This window comes from Oryctolagus cuniculus, chromosome 3 (assembly GCF_964237555.1).
Source record: "Oryctolagus cuniculus chromosome 3, mOryCun1.1, whole genome shotgun sequence".
Lineage (NCBI taxonomy): Eukaryota > Metazoa > Chordata > Mammalia > Lagomorpha > Leporidae > Oryctolagus > Oryctolagus cuniculus.
The window spans coordinates 8,953,786-8,974,297 of NC_091434.1; the positions used below are offsets into that span (position 1 = coordinate 8,953,786).

The following is a 20,512-nucleotide window of genomic DNA, read 5'->3' on the forward strand; positions in this document are numbered from 1 at the left end:
GATGGCTTCCATGATGTGAACTTTTTCTGTTCACTAAAAAATAAATAGCAACAAAGAACTGCGATTACCTTATACTGTCTGCAGTTAAAATGCAGTTTTTGTTAGCTAAATAAAAAAGCCATTAACATCTAGGCAGGAATGCTGACACAGATTCAATTCACTTAATTTGCTAGTTGTTGATTAGATTTAAGTACTTAATAGTCTTGCAGGAGTCAGCTTGTGTTATTTATAATGGCTGCTGTTAAAGAGTTGACCACATTTATCTATTTATCAAATTGAATATCATTAATATATATTTATTCACCATCATGCACTTTGGTGGCCATAAACAGTCATTTCATAGTTCTGGGACTTTTATTTAAGAATACAGGTTCTAATACTTTATATCTTTTTAACAGATAACGTTACTACAGATGGAACATAATTTCGATATTGTAAGTATGTACTGTTTTTTGAAAACATGGTAAATTTACATTATGAATTTTTATTAAGTGAAAATCCCTCTTGTTTTCTAGATGAACCATGCTTGTCGAGCCTTAACATACATGATGGAAGCACTTCCTCGATCGTCTGCTGTTGTGGTAGATGCTATTCCTGTCTTCTTAGAAAAGGTAATCCAGGGTGTGCATTTGTCTTAGAAGTTAAGTTGTCTGTGTCCCGTATTGGAGCACCCAAGCTGGATTTCAACTTCGGGCTCCGCATTCCAGCTTCCTGTCAGTGCAGTTCCAGGGAGGCAGCAGATGATTGCTCGTCCTTGGGTCCCAGCCATCCACATGGGAGCCCTGGATCAAGTTCCCAGTTTTTCAATTCCTGAGCGGCCTAGTCCTGGCCCTATGGGTATTTGGGGAGTTAACTAGGGGAATGGAGAGTTCTTTTTGCATTTGCATGCTTCTCTCTTAACTCTGCTTCTCAAATAAAAATGAAAGAGAAGGAAAAGTCAATTCTGTATTTGCTCAACTTGTTCAAAAGTAGGCATGTGGGATTGAGTTTTAAATATTATCTTTTTTTTTTGGACAGTGTTAGACAGAAAGGTCTTCCTTCTGTTGGTTCACCCCCGCAATGGCTGCTACGGCCGGTGCACTGCGCCAATCTGAAGCCAGGAGCCAGGTGCTTCCTCCTGGTCTCCCACGCAGGTGCAGGGCCCAAGCACTTGGGCCATCCTCCACTGCCCTTGCGGGCCACAGCAGAGAGCTGGACTGGAAGAGGAGCAACCGGGATTGAATCTGGAACCCTAACTGGGACTAGAACCCCGGGGTGCCAGTGCTGCAGGCGGAGGATTAGCCACGTGAGCTGTGGCGCCGGCCCAGGGATTGAGTTTTAAATTCTGGAATTCTAGCTTCCGTAATCTTAACTCAAATATATTTTTTATACAAGATTCTTGCAAAATATTTCATATTCTACATAGTGATGAAGTTGAAGCTAGTAAGTCATTTATAAAATCAGCCCTTTTTACATTTTTTTATTGTAGTAATCATCGCATATGTATGTTTCAGAAAAGAGCTTAAAACACTTGATAGAACAAATCTCACTTCTAGAAAACATCCCAGTGAGGCTGATAACTGCTTGTACCCGCTTTGCGGTTGAGAAGGCTAGACAGGCAGAGTCCCTTGCTCAGGGTCATGAAGTTGGATCAGTGGACAAAGGAAATTTTTTTCATGTGGTTTATTCTGTGATTGTTTTTGGTCTGTCTTGTGGATCTTTAACATACAATAGAACTTGTTTTATGTAATAAATTTAGAATATAGTGTAAAATTGAGGACTTGATTTTAAAATTTGTTAAAACAACCCACATAGTTTAAAGATATATGGTTAGTTATATAATAGAGTTTAGTTTATTCTCTATGCAAAACATGTTAGCATCTTAAAACAAAGCAGAGTTGTTAGAAGGAAGTTGTACTGATTATTCCATGTAGCTTAAGTTACTAAGTGGTTTCCTGTGGTGGGTTTCATGGTAGATGTAGTATGGATGGATGGGAATTAAAGGGAAATACTGTGTATAGTCATATAGATGGCACACGTCTGGGAAAGAGTTTCAACGATGACCTCAAGTTACCTATTTACATGTTTGCAGCTGCAAGTTATTCAGTGTATCGATGTGGCAGAGCAGGCCTTGACTGCCTTGGAAATGTTGTCACGGAGACACAGTAAAGCCATTCTACAGGCGGTAAGTGCTCTTCATTTTATGCTGGGTTTTAGATCTGCCTTTGTATTGGGTCCTTGGTTGCAATCTTTATGAGATCTGGATGTTGTTTCCTGGTGATAGGCTAGGCTTTTTGGCAGTTAATTTTTTTAATTGCTGATAAAAGGACTTTTCTTTGCCTTAACAGTTTTCTATATTTTAGGGTGGTTTGGCAGACTGCTTGCTGTATCTAGAATTCTTCAGCATCAATGCCCAAAGAAATGCACTAGCAATTGCGGCCAACTGCTGCCAAAGTATCACACCAGATGAATTTCATTTTGTGGCAGATTCCCTCCCGTTGCTTACCCAAAGGCTAACTCATCAGGTAAAATATGAACCTATTTTATGTGTCATAAAACATTTTTATTTTTATTTTTAAAATTGGAAGTTTCAGCTAATGTCTTGAGTATTTGAATAGGATGTATATGATTAAAAGGGTTCTGATACATATTTTCTTCCATGTTATCCAGTCATATACCATACTAGATTGGGTTCACAACCCAAATGGTCTCAGTGGTAGGGCTGCACCAAGGTGAAGCCAGGAGCTTAGAACTCCATTCTGGTCCCCTATGTGGGTGGCAGGGGTCCACGTGCTGAGGCCATCTTCTGGTGCTTTCCTAGGCACATTAGGAGGGAGCTGGATCAGAAGTGCAGCAGATGGAACTTGAACAAGCATCCATATCAGATGCTGGCTTCACAGGTGGAGGCTTAACCTGCTGTGCCACAATGCTGGGCCCTTTAAAAATGCTTTTACAAAGTGTGCTTAAAAGCTTGGGGGAGATCAGGTATATATATTTAAACAAATAAGGCATTTATATAACATAGATAAAAGTAATGATCATTGAGTCACTCCAAAGTAGTTTACTTCTAAAATGATCAGAACAAAGTAATGCTATTCATTTTTTTCTTAGTTTATTTTTAAAATATAGTTGACTGAGCTGCTCTGTCCTTTCTGTGGGCTAAAAAATGTGTACTCCAGTTCATTGTGATAACTAGTACTGTATGATATTCTTGTTTTAAAAATACAAACAAGTCAGAGGTTACATAGTAGATGGCTATTTTAGTACATTTGTAGATTTACATAGTGACATAGAAAATGTAGGGCTTTTGTAATGAATTATTTTTATATAAGCAAGTCTAGTTTTCACATTTGGAATCCACTTACAATTTTAAAGAAATCAAGATCTCTCAAAACATTACACAAGTCAATAAAATTCTTTTTTTATTAGAATTATTTCAGTGTATTCTCAGTGAAGCTATTCTGATTATTTTGTAGTGCAACATTTTTTTCTAGTGACCCTTTCCTGGTTTTCTAATAAATCCTTTCTAATTTATTTTTATTATATATTGCATTGTATACTATATATTATATGGAACTTATTTATATCTATATCAAATCTGTACCAATTTTTTTTAAAGATTGACTTATTTGAAAGGCAGAGTCTCAGAGAGAGAAGGGGAGGAGATATCGTCTATCCATTGGTTCACTTAAATGGTTGCAATGGCTGGGCCAGGCTGAAGCCAAGAGGCCTTGAACTCCATCTGAGCTTCCCATGTAGATGGCAGGAGCCCAAGCATTTGGGCTGGATTGGAAGTGGAGCAGCCAGGACTCAAGCTATGGTTTGCCATAGTGTCATTACCAATATAATTGTCTCTGCATCTGTGTGGGATTGGTTCTAGGACAACTGTGGTGATACTGAAATCAGCTGATGCTCAAGTCCCTGTACACTTGTGGTTCACATAACCATATTGTCAACGTTTTTAGTGTTCATGTTTAAACATTAAACATTTATACCTGGGATGCTTTTAAATGAAAGTAGGGTACCCATCTTTTCTTTATTATCACTTTTGATTAGGTAATGAGATTATGTAAGCGTGATATTTGTTATTTTCTGTATGTTTGCTCTGTCTTGGGGTTTTTATGGAAGAGGGAGGTGATTGTGTCAGTATGGTTTTCTTTGCATTGAAATCTTTATCACTGACTGTATCTTGTTTAACTTGCTCTTCAAGCTCATAGTTACTAATTAAGCTTACTTTAGAGAGCTTGATCAGGAAGATAAGGTAATGATGTATGATAATAAAAAGGTTTTATATTAATATAATTTATTCTCCTCTAAAAAAAATAGGACAAAAAGTCAGTAGAAAGCACTTGCCTTTGTTTTGCACGTCTTGTGGACAACTTCCAACATGAGGAGGTAAGCATCAGTCCTTGGTAATATTTTTATGAAGTTGTTGAATTGCTGAGTAATATTTTTATCTATTTATTTTTTACAATAATTTTTTTCCCTTGTGTTTGTGAAGAATTTACTCCAGCAGGTTGCTTCCAAAGATCTGCTTACAAATGTTCAACAGCTGTTGGTAGTGACTCCACCCATTTTGAGTTCTGGGATGTTTATAATGGTGGTTCGAATGTTTTCTCTGATGTGCTCTAACTGTCCAACATTAGCTGTTCAACTTATGAAGCAGAGTAAGTGCTTTTTTATTATCTACTTTAAGCTGGAAAGGAGTTTCGTTTGTTCCTCATTAATGTCAAAGTTATTATAAGCCAAGCAAGTAGAAGGTATTACTGGGGCAAGCGCCATGGCACACTAGGTTAATCCTCCGCCTGCGCCGCCGGCATCCCATATCGGCGCCGGTTCTAGTCCCAGTTGCTCCTCTTCCAGTCCAGCTCTCTGCTTTGGCCTAGGATAGCAGTGGAAGATGTCCCAGGTGCTTTGTCCCCTGCACCCATGTGGGAGACCAGGAAAATAGCACCTGGCTCCTGGCTTCAGATCGGCGTGGCCATTTGGGGAGTGAACCAATGAAGGGAAGACCTTTCTCTCTGTCTCTCTCTCTCTCACTATCTATGACTCTGCCTCTTAAATAAATAAGTAAAATCTTAAAAAAAAAATATTACTGAATAGCAAAGCTGCAGAATGTTAATAATAATAATTATGTTTTGGAACAATATATCAGTGTTTCTAACCTCAGCGTATTACATTATGTATTCAAAATTTACCCTCAGTGGTTTTAGAGTTAAGAATCTAGATCTCTCATCATGCATTTAAATAGAGAAATCTGAGTTCTGCCATTATCAATCACTGCTTGTCTTTAGCTTATAAGTTTGTTTTTTTTTAAAACCCATATTAAGATTCTCTGGCAGTTTATCTGATTCCCAAATGCTTTCCTGCATAAAAATTTGGAGCTTATTTACAGTGGCAACTGCTTGCTAAGTTAGTATTTCCAAACGTTTGCGATCCTTTCCCATCCTATAGGAAATCAGTGCTTTCTGCACTGCTATTACGGTTTACCATTCTTTCCCTGAATAGACTCGACAAGCGTGTATCAGAGGATGATAAGGTTTCAGAATACATCAGTTTTTTATGATTATTTCCAGCAGAGTATTAATCACATTTATGTGAAGCATTTAAAATTAAATACTCTTTTAATTACTGAGTATGTCACATTGAGATTCAGTGACGACTTTCACTGATACAGTAGCTTTTGGTCCAATTGTCTCAGACAGTGTGCTTAATGGTGTAATTTTTTGGTTTGGGGGAAACTTAATTTTAGATTTAGTTGAAATTTTTTAGTGAATTAGTGCGTTAGCCATTGCCACAGAGCTTTGTTGAAAGACAATACTGGGGCTGGCACTGTGGTATGGAGGGTAAAACTTCTGCTTGTGACGCTGGCATCCCATTTGGGCACCAGTCCGAGTCCCAGCTCCTCCATTTCTGATCCAGCTCCCTATCAATATGCCTGGGAAAGCAGTGGAGGATGGCCCAGTCCTTGCCCCCCAAACCCATGTGAGAGACCCAGGGGAAGCTCCCATATGGGCTCCAGTTCTAGTCCCGACTGCTCCACTTCTGATCCAGCTCTCTGCTATGGCCTGGGAAAGCAGTAGAAGACGACCAGGTCCTTGGGCCCCTGCACCCATGTAGGAGACCTGGAAGAAGCTTCTGGCTTCAGTGTGGCCCAGCCCTGGCTGTTGCAGGCACTTGGGGAGTGAACCAGTGGATGGAAGATTTTTCTCTCTCTCTCCCTAACTCTGCCTTTTAAGTAAATAAAATCATTCTTAAAAAAGAAAAAAACAATGTTGAAGTAATTAGTTGAAAAGATTTCTCTTAAGATATTCAGATTGTTTCCCAAAGTTAGTATTCTGAAGAATACTTTTATCGAGTACTAGGAACAGTTTTCTTTGCCTAAATAAGATTAGCAAAGGTCCTACTCCTTGAAGATTCACAATATATTTAGTAAAATGCCAGAGAACTCTTTAAACCTTACATATCTCAACATTGTCTTGATGTTTGAGTACAGATTCTCTCATTTCCACATCTCTAAATACAGTTAGGGAAATCACTGCCTCATATTTGCTTGCTTAAACATTTTGGTTTTCTTGTTCTTTTATTGTCATAAATGTTTCTACCTCTTTTGCATCCTGCAGGAAGTTTGCCACACATTTATCATATAGACACTGCTGTACTTTTTTTTTTTTGTTATCTCAGGAAACATGATCCTCTGTCTCCATTTCATTATTTACCTTCTTTTAAAAAGTTTAAAAAATTCTTATGTTTAATTCAATGCTTTCACTTATTTGAAAGAGAGAGAGAGAGGTCTTCCAACCACTGGTTCATGCCCCAGTTGACCGCAAAGGCCGGAGCTGTGCTGATCAGGAGCCAGGAGCTGCTTCTGGGTCTTCCACCAAAGTACAGGGGTGGCCTGTCTTCTATTGCTTTCCCAGGCCACAGCAGAGAGCTGGATTGGAAGTGGAGCAGACGAGTCTAGAACTGGTGTCCGTATGGGATGCCAGCACTGCAGGCGGCAGCTTTATCTGCTACGCCACAGCTCCTGCCCCCACGTTCAGATTTCTTTTCTTTCTTTTTTTTTTTTTTTTGAATTTATTTATTTGAAAGAGTTACACGGGGCGGGGGGGGGGGGGGTCTTCCATCCGGTGGCTCGCTCCCCAGTTGGCCGCAACCGCCAGAGCTGTGCCAATCTGAAACCAGGAGCCAGGAGCTTCTTCCATGTCTCCCACATGGGTGCAAGGGCCTGAGGACTTGGGCCATTTCTACTGCACTTTCAAATTTCTTAACAAAATTATTTCTTTATAAGAAATTTTCTAAAATTTGTAACCACTGTTTGTGAATTTATGTATAAACATTTCATTGAAATGTGATGTCTCCAGAAGGAAAAAGTTAAAAATCTACAGACATTTCTTACTAGTTTTTTATTATGGCTCATTTGGACTTAGTTTCTGTATTATGTCACATAAGATAATAATTGTAATTATTTTCTGTCTTGGGGAATGACCGTCCCTTGGATGAGGTCCTGGAGTATAACAAGGTTTGCTATTTGCTGTTGGTTTGCAGACATTGCAGAAACGCTTCACTTCCTCTTGTGTGGTGCCTCCAATGGAAGTTGTCAGGAGCAGATTGATCTTGTTCCACGGAGTCCTCAAGAACTATATGAACTGACATCTCTGATTTGGTAAAGATTGGGCTAATAGTAACTCCTGTGAGGTCATTTTACCTTACAGGCCTAACGTTTACTCATAGTTCAGATGCTGCTGCTTAAAAATAACTGCACTTTTTATTTGCAGTGAACTTATGCCGTGTTTACCAAAAGAAGGCATTTTTGCAGTTGATACCATGTTGAAGAAAGGAAATGCACAGAACACAGATGGTGCGATATGGCAGTGGCGTGATGACCGGGGCCTGTGGCATCCCTATAACAGGATTGACAGCCGGATCATTGAGGTAGTAGTTTCATCGTACCGTTCAAATATATCTATGTTGGGGAGTGGGTGTAAGGGAATGGGAATTGTACTGAGCATGCTCAGTTCTGAGTAAAGACTCATCTCATTTTGTCTCCTGAGAACAAGTTTCTCATTTCTGTTTAAGTCAGAAAGCACGGTGTTCTAGTCCTGCTTTTGCTGCTAACCACCTGATTGATTCAGAACATGTAATTCATTTTTTTTTTTCCAGTCTCCTTGTTTCTGAAAGGAAACATTGAAGAGTAGACTACATATCTTTCTAAAACATTCCTATCTTCTATCCAAAAGAAACCTCCTCAAAGTAAAGATTTGCATACTGCTCAATATATTTTTACAAGATTTATTCATTTATTTGAAAGAGTTACACAGAGAAGGACAGGCCAAGAGAGGTCTTCCATCTGTTGGTTCACTCCCCAATTGGCTGCATCCAAATCTCCTGGCTGATCCAAAGCCAGGAGACAGGAGCTGCTTCTGGGTCTCCCACACCAGTGCAGGGACCCAAGGACTTGGGCCATCTTCTACTGCTTTCCCAGGCCATAGCAGAGAGCTGGATCAGAAGTGGAGCAGTTGGGTCTTGAACCATATGAGATGGCACTGTAGGCAGTGGCTTTACCTGCTATGCCACTGGCCCCTCAATATTTTTTAAGAGTAAAAACTTTGAAATAAATTAAATACCTATCTCTGAGTGAACTAATAAATTGTGATACATATGTATGTTCATGGGATTCGTTTCAGGATCTCAGCAAGATAAAAAAGATGAATTAATACAAAGGAGAGAAGTACATCAAAATATTAACAGCGATTTTCTGTGACAGTTTTGTGTGTGTGCATCTGTGTGTTAAGATTTATTTACTTATGAGACAGAATTACTCAAGGAGAGGGAGCAATAGAAAGAGTGGGAGACCCCGAGAGCATGATGTTCCATCCGCTGATTCATTCCCTAAATATTTGCAGTGGCCAGCACCCAGCCCGATTCAGGGCCAAGAGCCTGCACTCCATCCTGGACCCCCTTATGGGTGGCAGGGACACAAGTACCTGGGCCATCTTCCACTCTTTTACCAGGCACATTAGCAGAGGGTTGGATAGGGAGCAGAGCAGCCAGCACTCATGGGACGCCATTGTCACCGGCGTCAGCCCAGCCCGCTTTGCCACAACACCAGTCCTGTGATTTTCTTTACTTCCATACTTTTATGTGTTTTTAGTGCTGAAATATTTTAAATTCTCAATTCAGCCAAATATTTGCCCTAAGTTATGTAATTTGAGATGCATTGCATCATTTACTTACATTTTCAATATATAAGATAACTGTAATCTTATATTTTCTAATTTCCTTTTTAAAAAAAATTTTTTGAGAGGCAGAGTTAACAGAGAGAGGGAGACAGAGATAGAGGTCTTCCATCCGATGGTTCACTCCCCAAATGGCCACAATGGCTGGAGCTAGGCCAATCCAAAGCCAGGAGCTTCTTCTGGGTCTCCCATGTGGGTGCAGGAGTCCAAGCACTTGAGCTGTCTTCCACTACTTTCCCAGGTCATCAGCAGGGAGCTGGACTGGAAGTGGGGCAGCCGAGACTTGAACCGGTGCCCTTGTGGGATGCTGGCACCACAGGCGGCAACAGCCCCATATTTTCGAATTTCAACTTTGGAGGTTTGAAATTTTTTCAGAACTTCACAGTTTAAAATATGGATTTTTGAAAAAAATTTAGTCAGACTTAAGAGCAAGAGTTCTTAGGAAGAAATCTACATTTAGAGTTTGCCATCTTTTCTGAGGACATTAACTGTGGCATTAACTTTTGTGTACTGCTAGCCTTAGTATATATGAGTAGGCCAGGTTTGCTAAATGGTTTTGGTCCCTAACACTTTTCTTTTTAGCATTTTCCTGGTAATATGTCTTCATCCTACTAGCTTTTATTTCCTAAGAATCCTGTCACTGTTCAATATGAGTCTTAAGCCTAGACTGGAAGAAAGACTATTCCATCACTTCTGTAGTCTTTCTAAAGTCGAGCAGTGTTAGTCAAAACTGTCTGAATTTAGAGTAAATTCTCTTTAACTCATGCAATCCTGGCAGTGAACTTAGTTCCAGTTATGTTCCTTTCTGTCTTAAAGCACAATCTAAGTATCAAGGCTTCTTTTGTTTTGTTTTTGGTGGGATGTTCAGTCTATCATATAAATGTTTTTAACTTAAGAATTAAGAATATCAAGAATACGAATAAGTTTTTTTTCCTATTAGCAATGCCTTAAAGTTTTCTTAATACAAATAGCGTCATCTTCATGGCAGTGATGACTGGATGTTTCATCAGAATTTTACCTGGAATTATGCCTGAGGGTCCTTAATAGGTGTATATTTTTGTTTAATTAGGGAATACATGGAATGACTTTTGTCTTTTACTTTGCCATCTAAGATGTGATATAATAAATATGTAAGGTAGCATTTATGGAGTGTTCCACTGTGTCTTAAAGTAATAAATTTCTCCATGTTTATATTCAGGGTTTCTTTCTCTTTGCTCTCAGGCAGCCCATCAGGTCGGTGAGGATGAGATAAGCTTGTCCACTCTGGGACGAGTTTATACTATTGATTTTAATTCTATGCAGCAAATCAATGAGGACACGGGAACAGCACGTGCCATTCAAAGAAAACCTAACCCCTTAGCCAATACTAACACTAGTAAGTAACTTTTGAGTTAAAATAGTACTGTATTTTCATGGGAGCATTACTTTATATTTGCACAATTGGTTCATTGTCTTTCCTTATGGAACTTAGGGCAGTTGTATGCTAGTAATTAAGTTGTTTTTTTTTTTTTTTAAAGTCATGTGCCTTAACTGATGAATGAGCCATCGTTACTTAAGTGGTATCTCCCTCTGTTAATTCTACTTAAGTGATGTGCCACGTTATCTGATCCTGTTCTCTGTTCTGCATTTGGATTCATCCATCCATCAGATCAGTTTTTTTTCTTTTTATTTTATACCTTTCTGTCAAAATTCTCTAATGAAGAACCATAATAGTAATTTTTCCACTCTACGTTTTTGACATTTTCTTCCCTCCTTGGAAGTTTTTATTTTTTAAATTTATTTTATTTATTTGAAAGGCAGAGTTAGAAAGGGGGAGACAGACACAGAGATTTTCAGTCTGCTGTTTAATTCCCCAAATATCCACAACGACCTGGATTGGGCCAGGGTGCAGCTGGGAACCTGGACCTTCCTCCAGGTCTCCCAAGTGAGTGCAGGGGCCCAGACACTTGAGTCATCTTCACTGCTTTCCCAGGCTTATTAGCAGGGATCTGGATCAAAGTAGTGCAGCTGGGACTCGAACTGGTGCCCATGTGGGTTGCTAGTGCTGCAGGCAGCAGCTTAACCCATTATGCCACAGCTCACCCCACTCATTGGGGATTTGATTGCTTTTGTAGCCCTAGTCTAGAGTGTAGTGGCCAGAAACTTTTTCTGAAAAGTACCACATAATAAATATTTCAGTCTTTTCTAGGTCATGTGTGTGTCTGTATTCAACACTGCCATTGTAGCCTTAAAACAGCCCCAAATACCAAATGTGGACAAACATACAGGGATGTGTTCCCATAAGGTTATATTTACAGAAACAAGTGGTGAACTGAATTGGATTTATGAACCATAGTTTGCCAACATCTGGTTTAGGACTTCAGTCATTTATCTTTTCTTTATAGCTTATTCCCTCAATAGTGTGGCAAAAATTGCTTTGTTTATCCACCTTTTGTAGCTTTTAGCTAAATGTTTATTATCTATTTCTTAAACTCTCCTTGTTTTCTTACTAGTGGTTTAGTTGGTTAATGTTGAAACCCCAATATTTTGTTGAACACGTATTGGGAAAGTAATGTGCTACAGTGTGATGGTACTTTGTTACCTTCAGCTGGTCAGAATGGTCAGCGATTTTTGTTACTAGCACAGCTTTGCCCTGATGCTGACTGCATCACACCTGGAAACCTGCAGCTGAGTAAATTAATCTGCATGTGGTCTTGTGGGTTGGAGAGCGTGCCGGCTGACTGCGTTGGCTCGCATGGTTTGCTGCTTGTTGTGAATTCTGTCCCTTCAGGATGTGTGTTTTCTGTACCAGGTGGACATTCAGAGTCAAAGAAGGACGATGCTCGAGCACAGCTTATGAAAGAGGATCCGGAGCTGGCTAAATCTTTCATTAAGACATTATTTGGTGTTCTTTATGAAGTGTATAGTTCCTCAGCAGGACCTGCGGTCAGACATAAGTGCCTTAGAGCAATTCTTAGAATAATTTATTTTGCGGATGCCGAACTTCTGAAGGATGTTCTGAAAAATCATGCTGTTTCAAGGTGTGTTCATGAAAACAGTAAAACTGTTTTAGAAATTCAGTTGTCTGCATGTAATTTCAGAAGGTTACAAAGTGAATAATACAAAAAGTATGTGTAAAACCATATGGACTATTTTGAGGTGTGCCCTCCTGCCTCATCCATTTATACACAGTTTAGTACAAAAGAATAAAGTAAACATAATGTTGGCATTTAAGAAAAATCTTTGTTTTGATAGAATGCTTTCACAGTAAAAATATTTGGCTCTCAAGTTTAAAGTAGTATGGCCAAGGTAATTACCAAATTCAGACACAATTTTATATGTAAATGCTTTCTTTTTTAGTCATATTGCTTCCATGCTATCAAGCCAAGACCTGAAGATAGTAGTCGGAGCACTTCAGATGGCAGAAATCTTAATGCAGAAGTTATCTGATATTTTTAGTGTTTACTTCAGAAGAGAAGGTAATGTTATTCATGATAATAAATTGAGTCATTTAGATAATTAAAAGTGCAGATTTAGACAAAGCTTATCTGTTTCATGATAAGACCTTTACATGTTACAGCTTAAGTTTACATAGAGTTTTTTTTTTTTATAAGTCTGTTAGTATAGTTTATATGAGATTCACTGTTAGTTAATGAATAATTAGAAATTTTTAATGATTTGGGTGTTTATGAGCCAGAAGCACTCATGGGATTCTTTTAATATGGGTCATATCTGGCTACACATAAAGATTCTCCCAAACGTCACAGGTTGCTTTCTTTCCCAATGAATTGTGTCTGTCTGTAGATGAGAACAGTTAGAATGTTAGGTCATTTTAGCCTTTATTGTATAGTTAATGGAATTTTTTGAAGCTTGGGGCAGTCTTTTAGATTGCATTTTGTCTAGTTCTTCAGTTAAAGGTGCTTGAATGTTGAAATCAAACTAGGACACTTGGTACTTTTTTCATTGTATTGAAGACCTCAGAAATGAAACTGTATAGCTCATTCAGGGGTTTTCTCTTTTTTAATCTTGTCAAGATATTAACTAGTTGATCAGGGTATTCTTTATCAGAATCTCTTTATAGTCCTTCTGTTTTTTTTAGGCTATTAATGTCTGCAGAGGTAGGGAATTATTTTGGTTACCTCTCAATCCCTTAGCTTTATGAAAAATCCTGTTTCTTCGTGTGATCTACTTTCTGTCCTTTTCCCCAGCTGTTCTTATGCTGAATTCTAACGCTCTCTTGTATACGTACCTTTCCATAGTTATGGATAACCCACCCTTGTATAATTCATTTCCATGTTGTGGATAAGAGCTTGTCTTACAAACTGCTATTTTGCTTTTCTTACACCTGTTGAAGGATGTGACATTCGCTATCCTTTAGTAGCTTCTTTTTGGTGGCAATTTTACTGTACCATCTGAATTTAATTAACAACTCCAAATTTTTTCCCTTAATCTGGCTGTCGTACCACAAGGTGTTGCATTGTATTTCTGTAATTGATTATTGTTTTTATAGTGGGTATTTTGAAGTTGAGTAGGACTTTGCCTTGTGATCCTATTAAACTTAATGATATGGTTTTGATTATTAGAATACATTCATTGTAAATATCTTTTACTTTGAAATATGCTGTTTTTCTGATTGGAGTCAGTTTGGAAATTATGACTTGCAAGCCAGCAGTTTTTCATTCGTTTTCCATATATCAGTGTCAGCCTTTAGGAATTTTGTAATGGCAGAAGGCAGTCCTGACTCCTGATTAAAACCAACTCCTTCTCTTCTCCATTGCTCTGAAGGTGTAATGCACCAGGTAAAACACCTAGCGGAATCCGAGGCTTTGTTGACAAGTCCACCAAAGGTGTGTACGAATGGATCAGGATCCTTGGGGTCCACAACGTCGGTCAGCAGTGCAACAGCTACAGCTGCCACTAATGCCACGGCTGACTTGGGATCACCCAGCCTGCAGCACAGCAGAGATGACTCTCTAGATCTGAGCCCTCAAGGGTAAGTGAGAGCTTGGCTGTGACTTTTCTCTTTGCTTTTAGCTGGGTTTTGATTCCTGAGACTCATACAAGGGGTAACAGTAAAATATTAGGGTGATTTATATTTTTCTTTGTTTTTACTTTAGCTGTCTAAGTGAGCAAAATGTAGCAGTTATTTCAGCCCTTGTTTCTGATACCAGATCCTTGTGATTATTGGTGTATTGTCACATACCTACACTTTTAAGACATCCAGATAGTAATACAATGAAAAATATTGAAAACTAGAAGTTTTAGACTGAAGGCACAAAAACCTGACTTCTAATTTGTCAAGTGGAACAACTCTTCTGTTCTTAGTAAAGGAGAAAAGTGGAAGTTACTGAAGTGAATCTCTTGTGTCTATTTATCAGCTCTTTTTTTTTTTTTTCTAAAGGCTGATTTGTTTATTTGAAAGGCAGTTTTACAGAGAGGCGGGGGGGAGGGTAGGTGGGTCTTCCATCTGCTTGTTCACTCCCCATATGGCCACAACAGCCAGAGCTGCACTTATCTGAAGTCAGGAGCTTCTTCTGGGTCTCCCACATGGGTGCAAGGGTCCAAGGTCTTGGGCCATCTTCTGATGCTTTCCCAGGCCATTGCAGAGAGCTGGATTGGAAGCGGAGCAGCCAAAATTCAAACTGGCACCCAAATGGGATGCTGGTGCCGCAGGCAGTGGCCTTATCCGCTACATACACCACAGTGCCGGTCCCTAATCTCTGTTGCACTGTACCAAAACCTTCATTTTGGTTTTCATTTTGTTGTCAAGAAACAAATCATATTCTAAAAGATTTTTATTTCTTTATTAGACAATATTGCTACATGAATGATACATAATAAAGTATATTCAGTCCTGAAATTCAAAATGTATGCAGTGTAAGACTCCTTTTTGTCCCTTTTATGTTTGAAATAGATGTTGGTAAACCATAACAATTTTCAGTAAGTGCAATTCAGGAATTTAATCTTAGAAACTTAGTACTGTCCTGTTACCAGCTGAGAAGTGGGGGTGGCTGCTTTTGGTGCCACCTGGTGGCAGTTGTCTACTCTAGCTTAGATAGAAACTTGAGCACTTCTGGCCAGGACTCCGGGCACAGTGGCTGTTATTTTAGGAAGCTGCTGATTGCAGGTGGTACTCACATTATTGACCCAGACTGGAGATGGAACCTGAGAATATTGGGAATTGTCTGCCTATTTGCTTTTGAGGTTGCATTTGTCTGTCATTGTCCCTTCCAGCTTTGGCATCCACTCCTCTTCCTCCATAGCTCCTCTCCACCCTCCACCTGCTTGCAGTAGCCCTGCATTATTGTAGAGTTTCGCTGTATAGAGTAGGCATGCTGCCCGAGACAATACAGGCATTCAGTGAGTTTCAGGGAGTTGCGCTGCAGCTCAGAGGAGTGCTACTTTAAGTCACAGAGTCGGATTTGATTATAGAGTCCAACAGTTGATTTTCAAAGAAGAACCTTTTTTTTTAAAGTATTTTCTGAGGTTTCGGTGGTTCCGTATTTTCAGTATGATCGAAAATGGAAAAAGTTCATATTTAATTTAAAAATGGAAATTTGTTAAGTTAATCCTTTAAAATTTAATTTGTTTTGATTATTAAGTTTATGAGCTTAAATACATTATTCCATAGAAATGTCAGATGTTGGAAGACTTTTTCCAAATTTTAAAACTTTTATTCTTGGGGCTATACCCCAAGTGAACCAGCTTTTTCATCTGTTTAATCTTATGTACATTTGTTAGTCTCAGGATCTATTATTATTTCAAACTGCATCCAGTATTTAGAACAGAGGCTACAGACATTCTGTTTTATATGGTTCAGATTCAAATTGTTCACATATCACCACTAGATTTGTATATTGGTTTAAGCAAGTACTGAAATGCATTCATTTAAGATGTTGCCATTGCCACACCATGGAGTTATTTTTGATAGTATCTTGTGCGTGGTTAAGCAAGTATTTTGATAATATATATATTTTACTTGTTACAATTATGCTTGGGAAGAAATACGGCATTTAAATTAAACATACACTTTCTACTTGCTGGTTACATGGGGTTATTTGCTTAGTTTGTTGTGTATTTGTTTTGTATGATTTGTATTCTACTTTTTATAGTATAGTTGAAGGCAGAAAACTAAAGAGCAAATGCTGTTTGTGTGGGTTTTTTTAATTTCTATGTATTTTTATTTGAGAGACAGAGATACAGATTTCCCATTAACTGGTTCATTCCCCAGATATCCACCACAGCTAGGGCTGGGCGCGGCCAAAGCTCCCATGGAGGTGGCATGGACCCAGTCAGCTGCAGCCAGCACCTGCTGCTCTCAGGGTACACATTAGCAGGAAGCTGGAATCAGGAGTGCACACTGTGATAAGAGTGCGTTTCAGTTGGTACCTTAACTATGATGCAAACACCTGCCTGTGGCTTTAATTTTAATATTCCTGTGTAGTCAAATAGCTGGTTATTTTTTAACTAATTACTTCCTGAATACTTCTGGAACACGACTGGCACAGAGTCAGCATGATAATCACTAAGTGAAAAATGTTCTGTTGTGACAATGTTTTAGGACTCATTGTTTGAGCCATTCTGTTGTACATATAAATCAGTGGCAGTTACTAAACTTGCCCTGTATTTTCCCATGGAGCAGTCGATTAAGTGATGTCCTAAAGAGGAAACGACTGCCAAAACGAGGACCACGAAGGCCAAAGTACTCCCCTCCAAGAGATGACGACAAAGTAGACAATCAAGGTAACTCTTGGTGAAACTGGGGAGACGGGCGAGGGGGCGAGGGGCAGCAGCTGCAGAAATGTACTTCGGTAAAAGTGCTGATAGCGTTTGAAGTATACTTGAGTTTCCCGAAGACCCAGTATTAGTTCTTTCAGCTAATTATTAAGAATGTTAATGTTAAAATTCAAGTTGATTTTCATTTTTTATGGCAAAATAACTCTAGTTGTTTTTTCTATTAGTTAGTTTAAAAGTATTTAACTGTAGTTGTCTTTTCTTCTAATAGCTAAAAGCCCCACCACTACTCAGTCACCTAAATCTTCTTTCCTGGCAAGCTTGAATCCAAAAACATGGGGAAGACTCAGCGCACAGTCCAACAGCAACAATATCGAGCCAGCACGGACTGCAGGAGTTAGTGGTCTTGCCAGGGCTGCTGCAAAGGACACTATATCCAATAATAGGTGATGTAGAGGGAATACTGTATTACCTGCTTCTGTTCCCATATTGAAAAACTTAACATCGTTTCAGTGAGCACTTTGATCGTATGGAAGTGCTGCATGGCCTGCAGAACTTTAACTTTGTTCTCAGGTGTGGCATAGCTCAAGTCAGGTGGATTCTGCCTTCGTGATGTGTGCCTCAGGCTCTGTCCTCATGTTTTAGTCTTAACGTTTGAAAGCTCATATGTATAAAACCAAACAGGACCTGCTCCTCAGTTTTGTTGTGGACAAGGCAAAGCTGACATTTTCTGTCCACGTGTTTCCATGATAATTTTCCCTATGTATTATGATGTGATTTAGGGATTTCAGAGGAGAGTCCTTTATTAGAACTTGGGATTCTGTCAGTTAAGCTATTTCGCACAAATTTACAGCTTTTAAAATCTTTGGGAATTGTTTCTTGCCCCAGGATGTAGCATATTAACATGAATTACTTTCTCTGTAAATATGAAATAAAAATATCAAATGTCATTGGGAAAATAAACATGCTTTTTTGTTTGGTTGTTTTTCTGAACTTCAGTTAAAAATCATTAAGCAAATATGTGTGTGTTTCTCAGAAGGTCACCAGTATTGGTGATTTACACAGCCTAGGCTCGTTTGTCTTAGTGCCTGTTTTTGATCTATAGCTCTTTACTTCTACTGTCCAGGGAACACAAATAAAGGAAAATCAGAATATGTTTGTACTTCAGAGAACAATTCTGTAAAATTATATTTGGATGAAGCTTATGAAACTGTTCCATTGTAGGGTCCCTAGACATTAGAACATCTTGTTTACTACTCATGTAATGACCTGAAGCGTATTTTAAGTACCTGAACAGTTCTCTGGATACAACTTAGCCCATTTTCAAAATGAAACTTAATTTGGTTAACATGGAATCTGAATTTATTAAGTTGTAAGCATAGTCCGAAAAGGGTTTTAAATGTAGCAGCTGTTTGCTTTTGGTCAGAAGTTATAATTGGGTTCCTTTCTTGTTATAGGGAAAAGATTAAAGGTTGGATTAAGGAACAGGCCCATAAATTTGTAGAACGTTACTTCAGTTCTGAGAACATGGATGGGAGCAACCCTGCCCTGAATGTCCTCCAGAGACTTTGTGCTGCAACTGAACAACTCAACCTCCAGGTGCCTTGTCTCATGCATCTCTCTAGGCCTTTTCAGTTTCCTTCATCTTGCTGTTTGTTTCTTTGATACTCTAGCTTTTCACTTTATTTTTCAGCAAACATCCTGTAGGCACTGATGTTTCTTACACTGTCTTGACTGCCGTGGTTCAGTGTTCTGTCATTAAATACACTGGAGCATTAAATACACTGGAGCTCTTGTCCTCGCTTTGTTTCTTTCCCATCCCGCCTTTCATGACAGATGGTCATTTCAGAAATGGGCCTCAGACATGTTTCCTGTTTTATGAGTCCTCTTCAACTAAATATATCAGAATTGTTTGGTTACCTGAAATGTGTTAATTTAAAGCCACACCTAGTATTACCTAGAATATATTAATTTAAAGCCACACCTATTATTATCTTCTCACAGCCTCTCTTCAATTCATATTTTTAATCATATTATATATATTCTATATAATACATTGTTGAATAAGAAGTTTTTTCCTGATGTAATTATGGATACCTGTTTTTTGTTACCAAGCATTTAATTGTGTGTGTGTGTGTGTGTGTGTGTGAAAGATTGTATTTTCTAAAGATAGGAATATAGCACTCACTTGGGATGGGCCTTGTGGCACAGTGGTCAAGCTGCTATTTGGGAAGCCTCTCTCCCATTTAGAGGCACTGCTGGTTTGAGTCCTGCTCCTCCATTTCTGATCCAGCTTTCTGTTGATGCGTCCTTGGAGGCAGCAGATGATGGCTTGAGTGCTTGTGCCTCTGCCACTCATGTGGGAAACACAGATGGACTTCTAGGCTACTGGCTTTGTCCTGATCCAGTCCTGCCTGTTGCCAGCATTTGAGGGAGTGAACCAGTGGATGGCAGATCTCGATCTCTCTCTCTCTCTCTTTCTCTCTCTCTGCCTTTCAAGCAGATGTGAAAAGATAAATGTTATAAAATGTCTCCATATTCTGCCCTTATTTTTTAAAGGCCTTTTGGGGAAATGTGAAATTGTGCCTTTAGTAAGTGTTGAAATTAATAAAGAAATATTATTCCCAACTCTTTCAGGTGGATGGTGGAGCTGAGTGCCTTGTAGAAATTCGTAGCATAGTCTCGGAATCAGATGTTTCATCATTTGAAATCCAACATAGTGGATTCGTGAAGCAGCTTTTACTTTACTTGACATCTAAAAGTGAAAAAGATGCTGTGAGCAGAGAGATCAGATTAAAGAGATTTCTTCATGTATTTTTTTCTTCTCCAGTAAGTTATCTAAAAATGCTTGCATATCTTAGTGTAAGAAAAAATATTCACTAAGTTATCCAAAAATGTTGGTGTATGTCATGTAAGAATCCGTGTTCACTAATGTATGTTTTCATTCTGGTAATCATTTCTAGGAGGTGTTGGTCCACATACTGAAAGTTCCTCATTTGCTTATACACAGTTGGCTTCCTTGGACTTCTTTGTATAAAACCATAGAGTTTTTAAAACAGTGATTAAAAATCAAGTCCATTTCACAAATTCTACAGTCTGAGTATCTGGAAATTTTTTCTACTGTGATAGTGGTCCCTCACTTTTGAATTTATTTTATTTGCAATATTAATTTTTAAATATATTGCATTTCGCAATACCTTCTTTTAGGGAAACAGACCTAATGTAGCTATAGACATAGGAGAGGGTAGATCTGCATATTTCTATTTTCTATATAAAATAGCCTTAACAGGTTCTATTCAAGGGAATGTAGTCATCATTTTAATGTGACTCATAAGGCTAGGAACCACAGAATCACTTCTCTTCTTCATCCTATTGAAATGCTGTTGAACATTATTGACTTAACATTCTCCTTGTTTACAACTACCTAAGAGAAGGTATCCCTGAGAAAGTGTGTGAATTATCTATGTGACATGGCTAAAGCAGAGGTGGGAAGTGTCTGGCCCCTGTGCTGAGTAAGGCCCACGAATTATTTGGTTTGGCCCTGCCAAGGCGACTGCAGGTGGGACTGAATAAATCTATAG

General features: G+C 38.8%; 1 protein-coding gene across 29 annotated transcripts in view; it reads left to right on the plus strand.

The window, feature by feature from the left end:
• The window catches only part of TRIP12 (thyroid hormone receptor interactor 12), a 153,631-nt gene that overhangs the window by 103,075 nt on the left and 30,044 nt on the right, over positions 1–20,512 (plus strand). For 15 of the 29 annotated variants that reach the window (XM_070070086.1, XM_070070094.1, XM_070070100.1 and 12 more), the window contains 16 exons: positions 399–434; positions 516–611; positions 2,072–2,164; positions 2,343–2,504; positions 4,306–4,374; positions 4,481–4,646; positions 7,528–7,645; positions 7,758–7,914; positions 10,440–10,593; positions 12,010–12,238; positions 12,558–12,676; positions 13,983–14,190; positions 16,840–16,940; positions 17,203–17,377; positions 18,389–18,530; positions 19,569–19,760. In XM_070070086.1, the coding sequence (XP_069926187.1) occupies positions 399–434; positions 516–611; positions 2,072–2,164; positions 2,343–2,504; positions 4,306–4,374; positions 4,481–4,646; positions 7,528–7,645; positions 7,758–7,914; positions 10,440–10,593; positions 12,010–12,238; positions 12,558–12,676; positions 13,983–14,190; positions 16,840–16,940; positions 17,203–17,377; positions 18,389–18,530; positions 19,569–19,760 (2,217 nt within the window). Of the gene's footprint in view, positions 1–398; positions 435–515; positions 612–2,071; positions 2,165–2,342; positions 2,505–4,305; positions 4,375–4,480; positions 4,647–7,527; positions 7,646–7,757; positions 7,918–10,439; positions 10,594–12,009; positions 12,239–12,557; positions 12,677–13,982; positions 14,191–16,839; positions 16,941–17,202; positions 17,378–18,388; positions 18,531–19,568; positions 19,761–20,512 lie in introns of all 29 variants that reach the window. The other 14 variants (XM_051849049.2, XM_070070091.1, XM_051849046.2 and 11 more) reach the window with 1 other exon arrangement.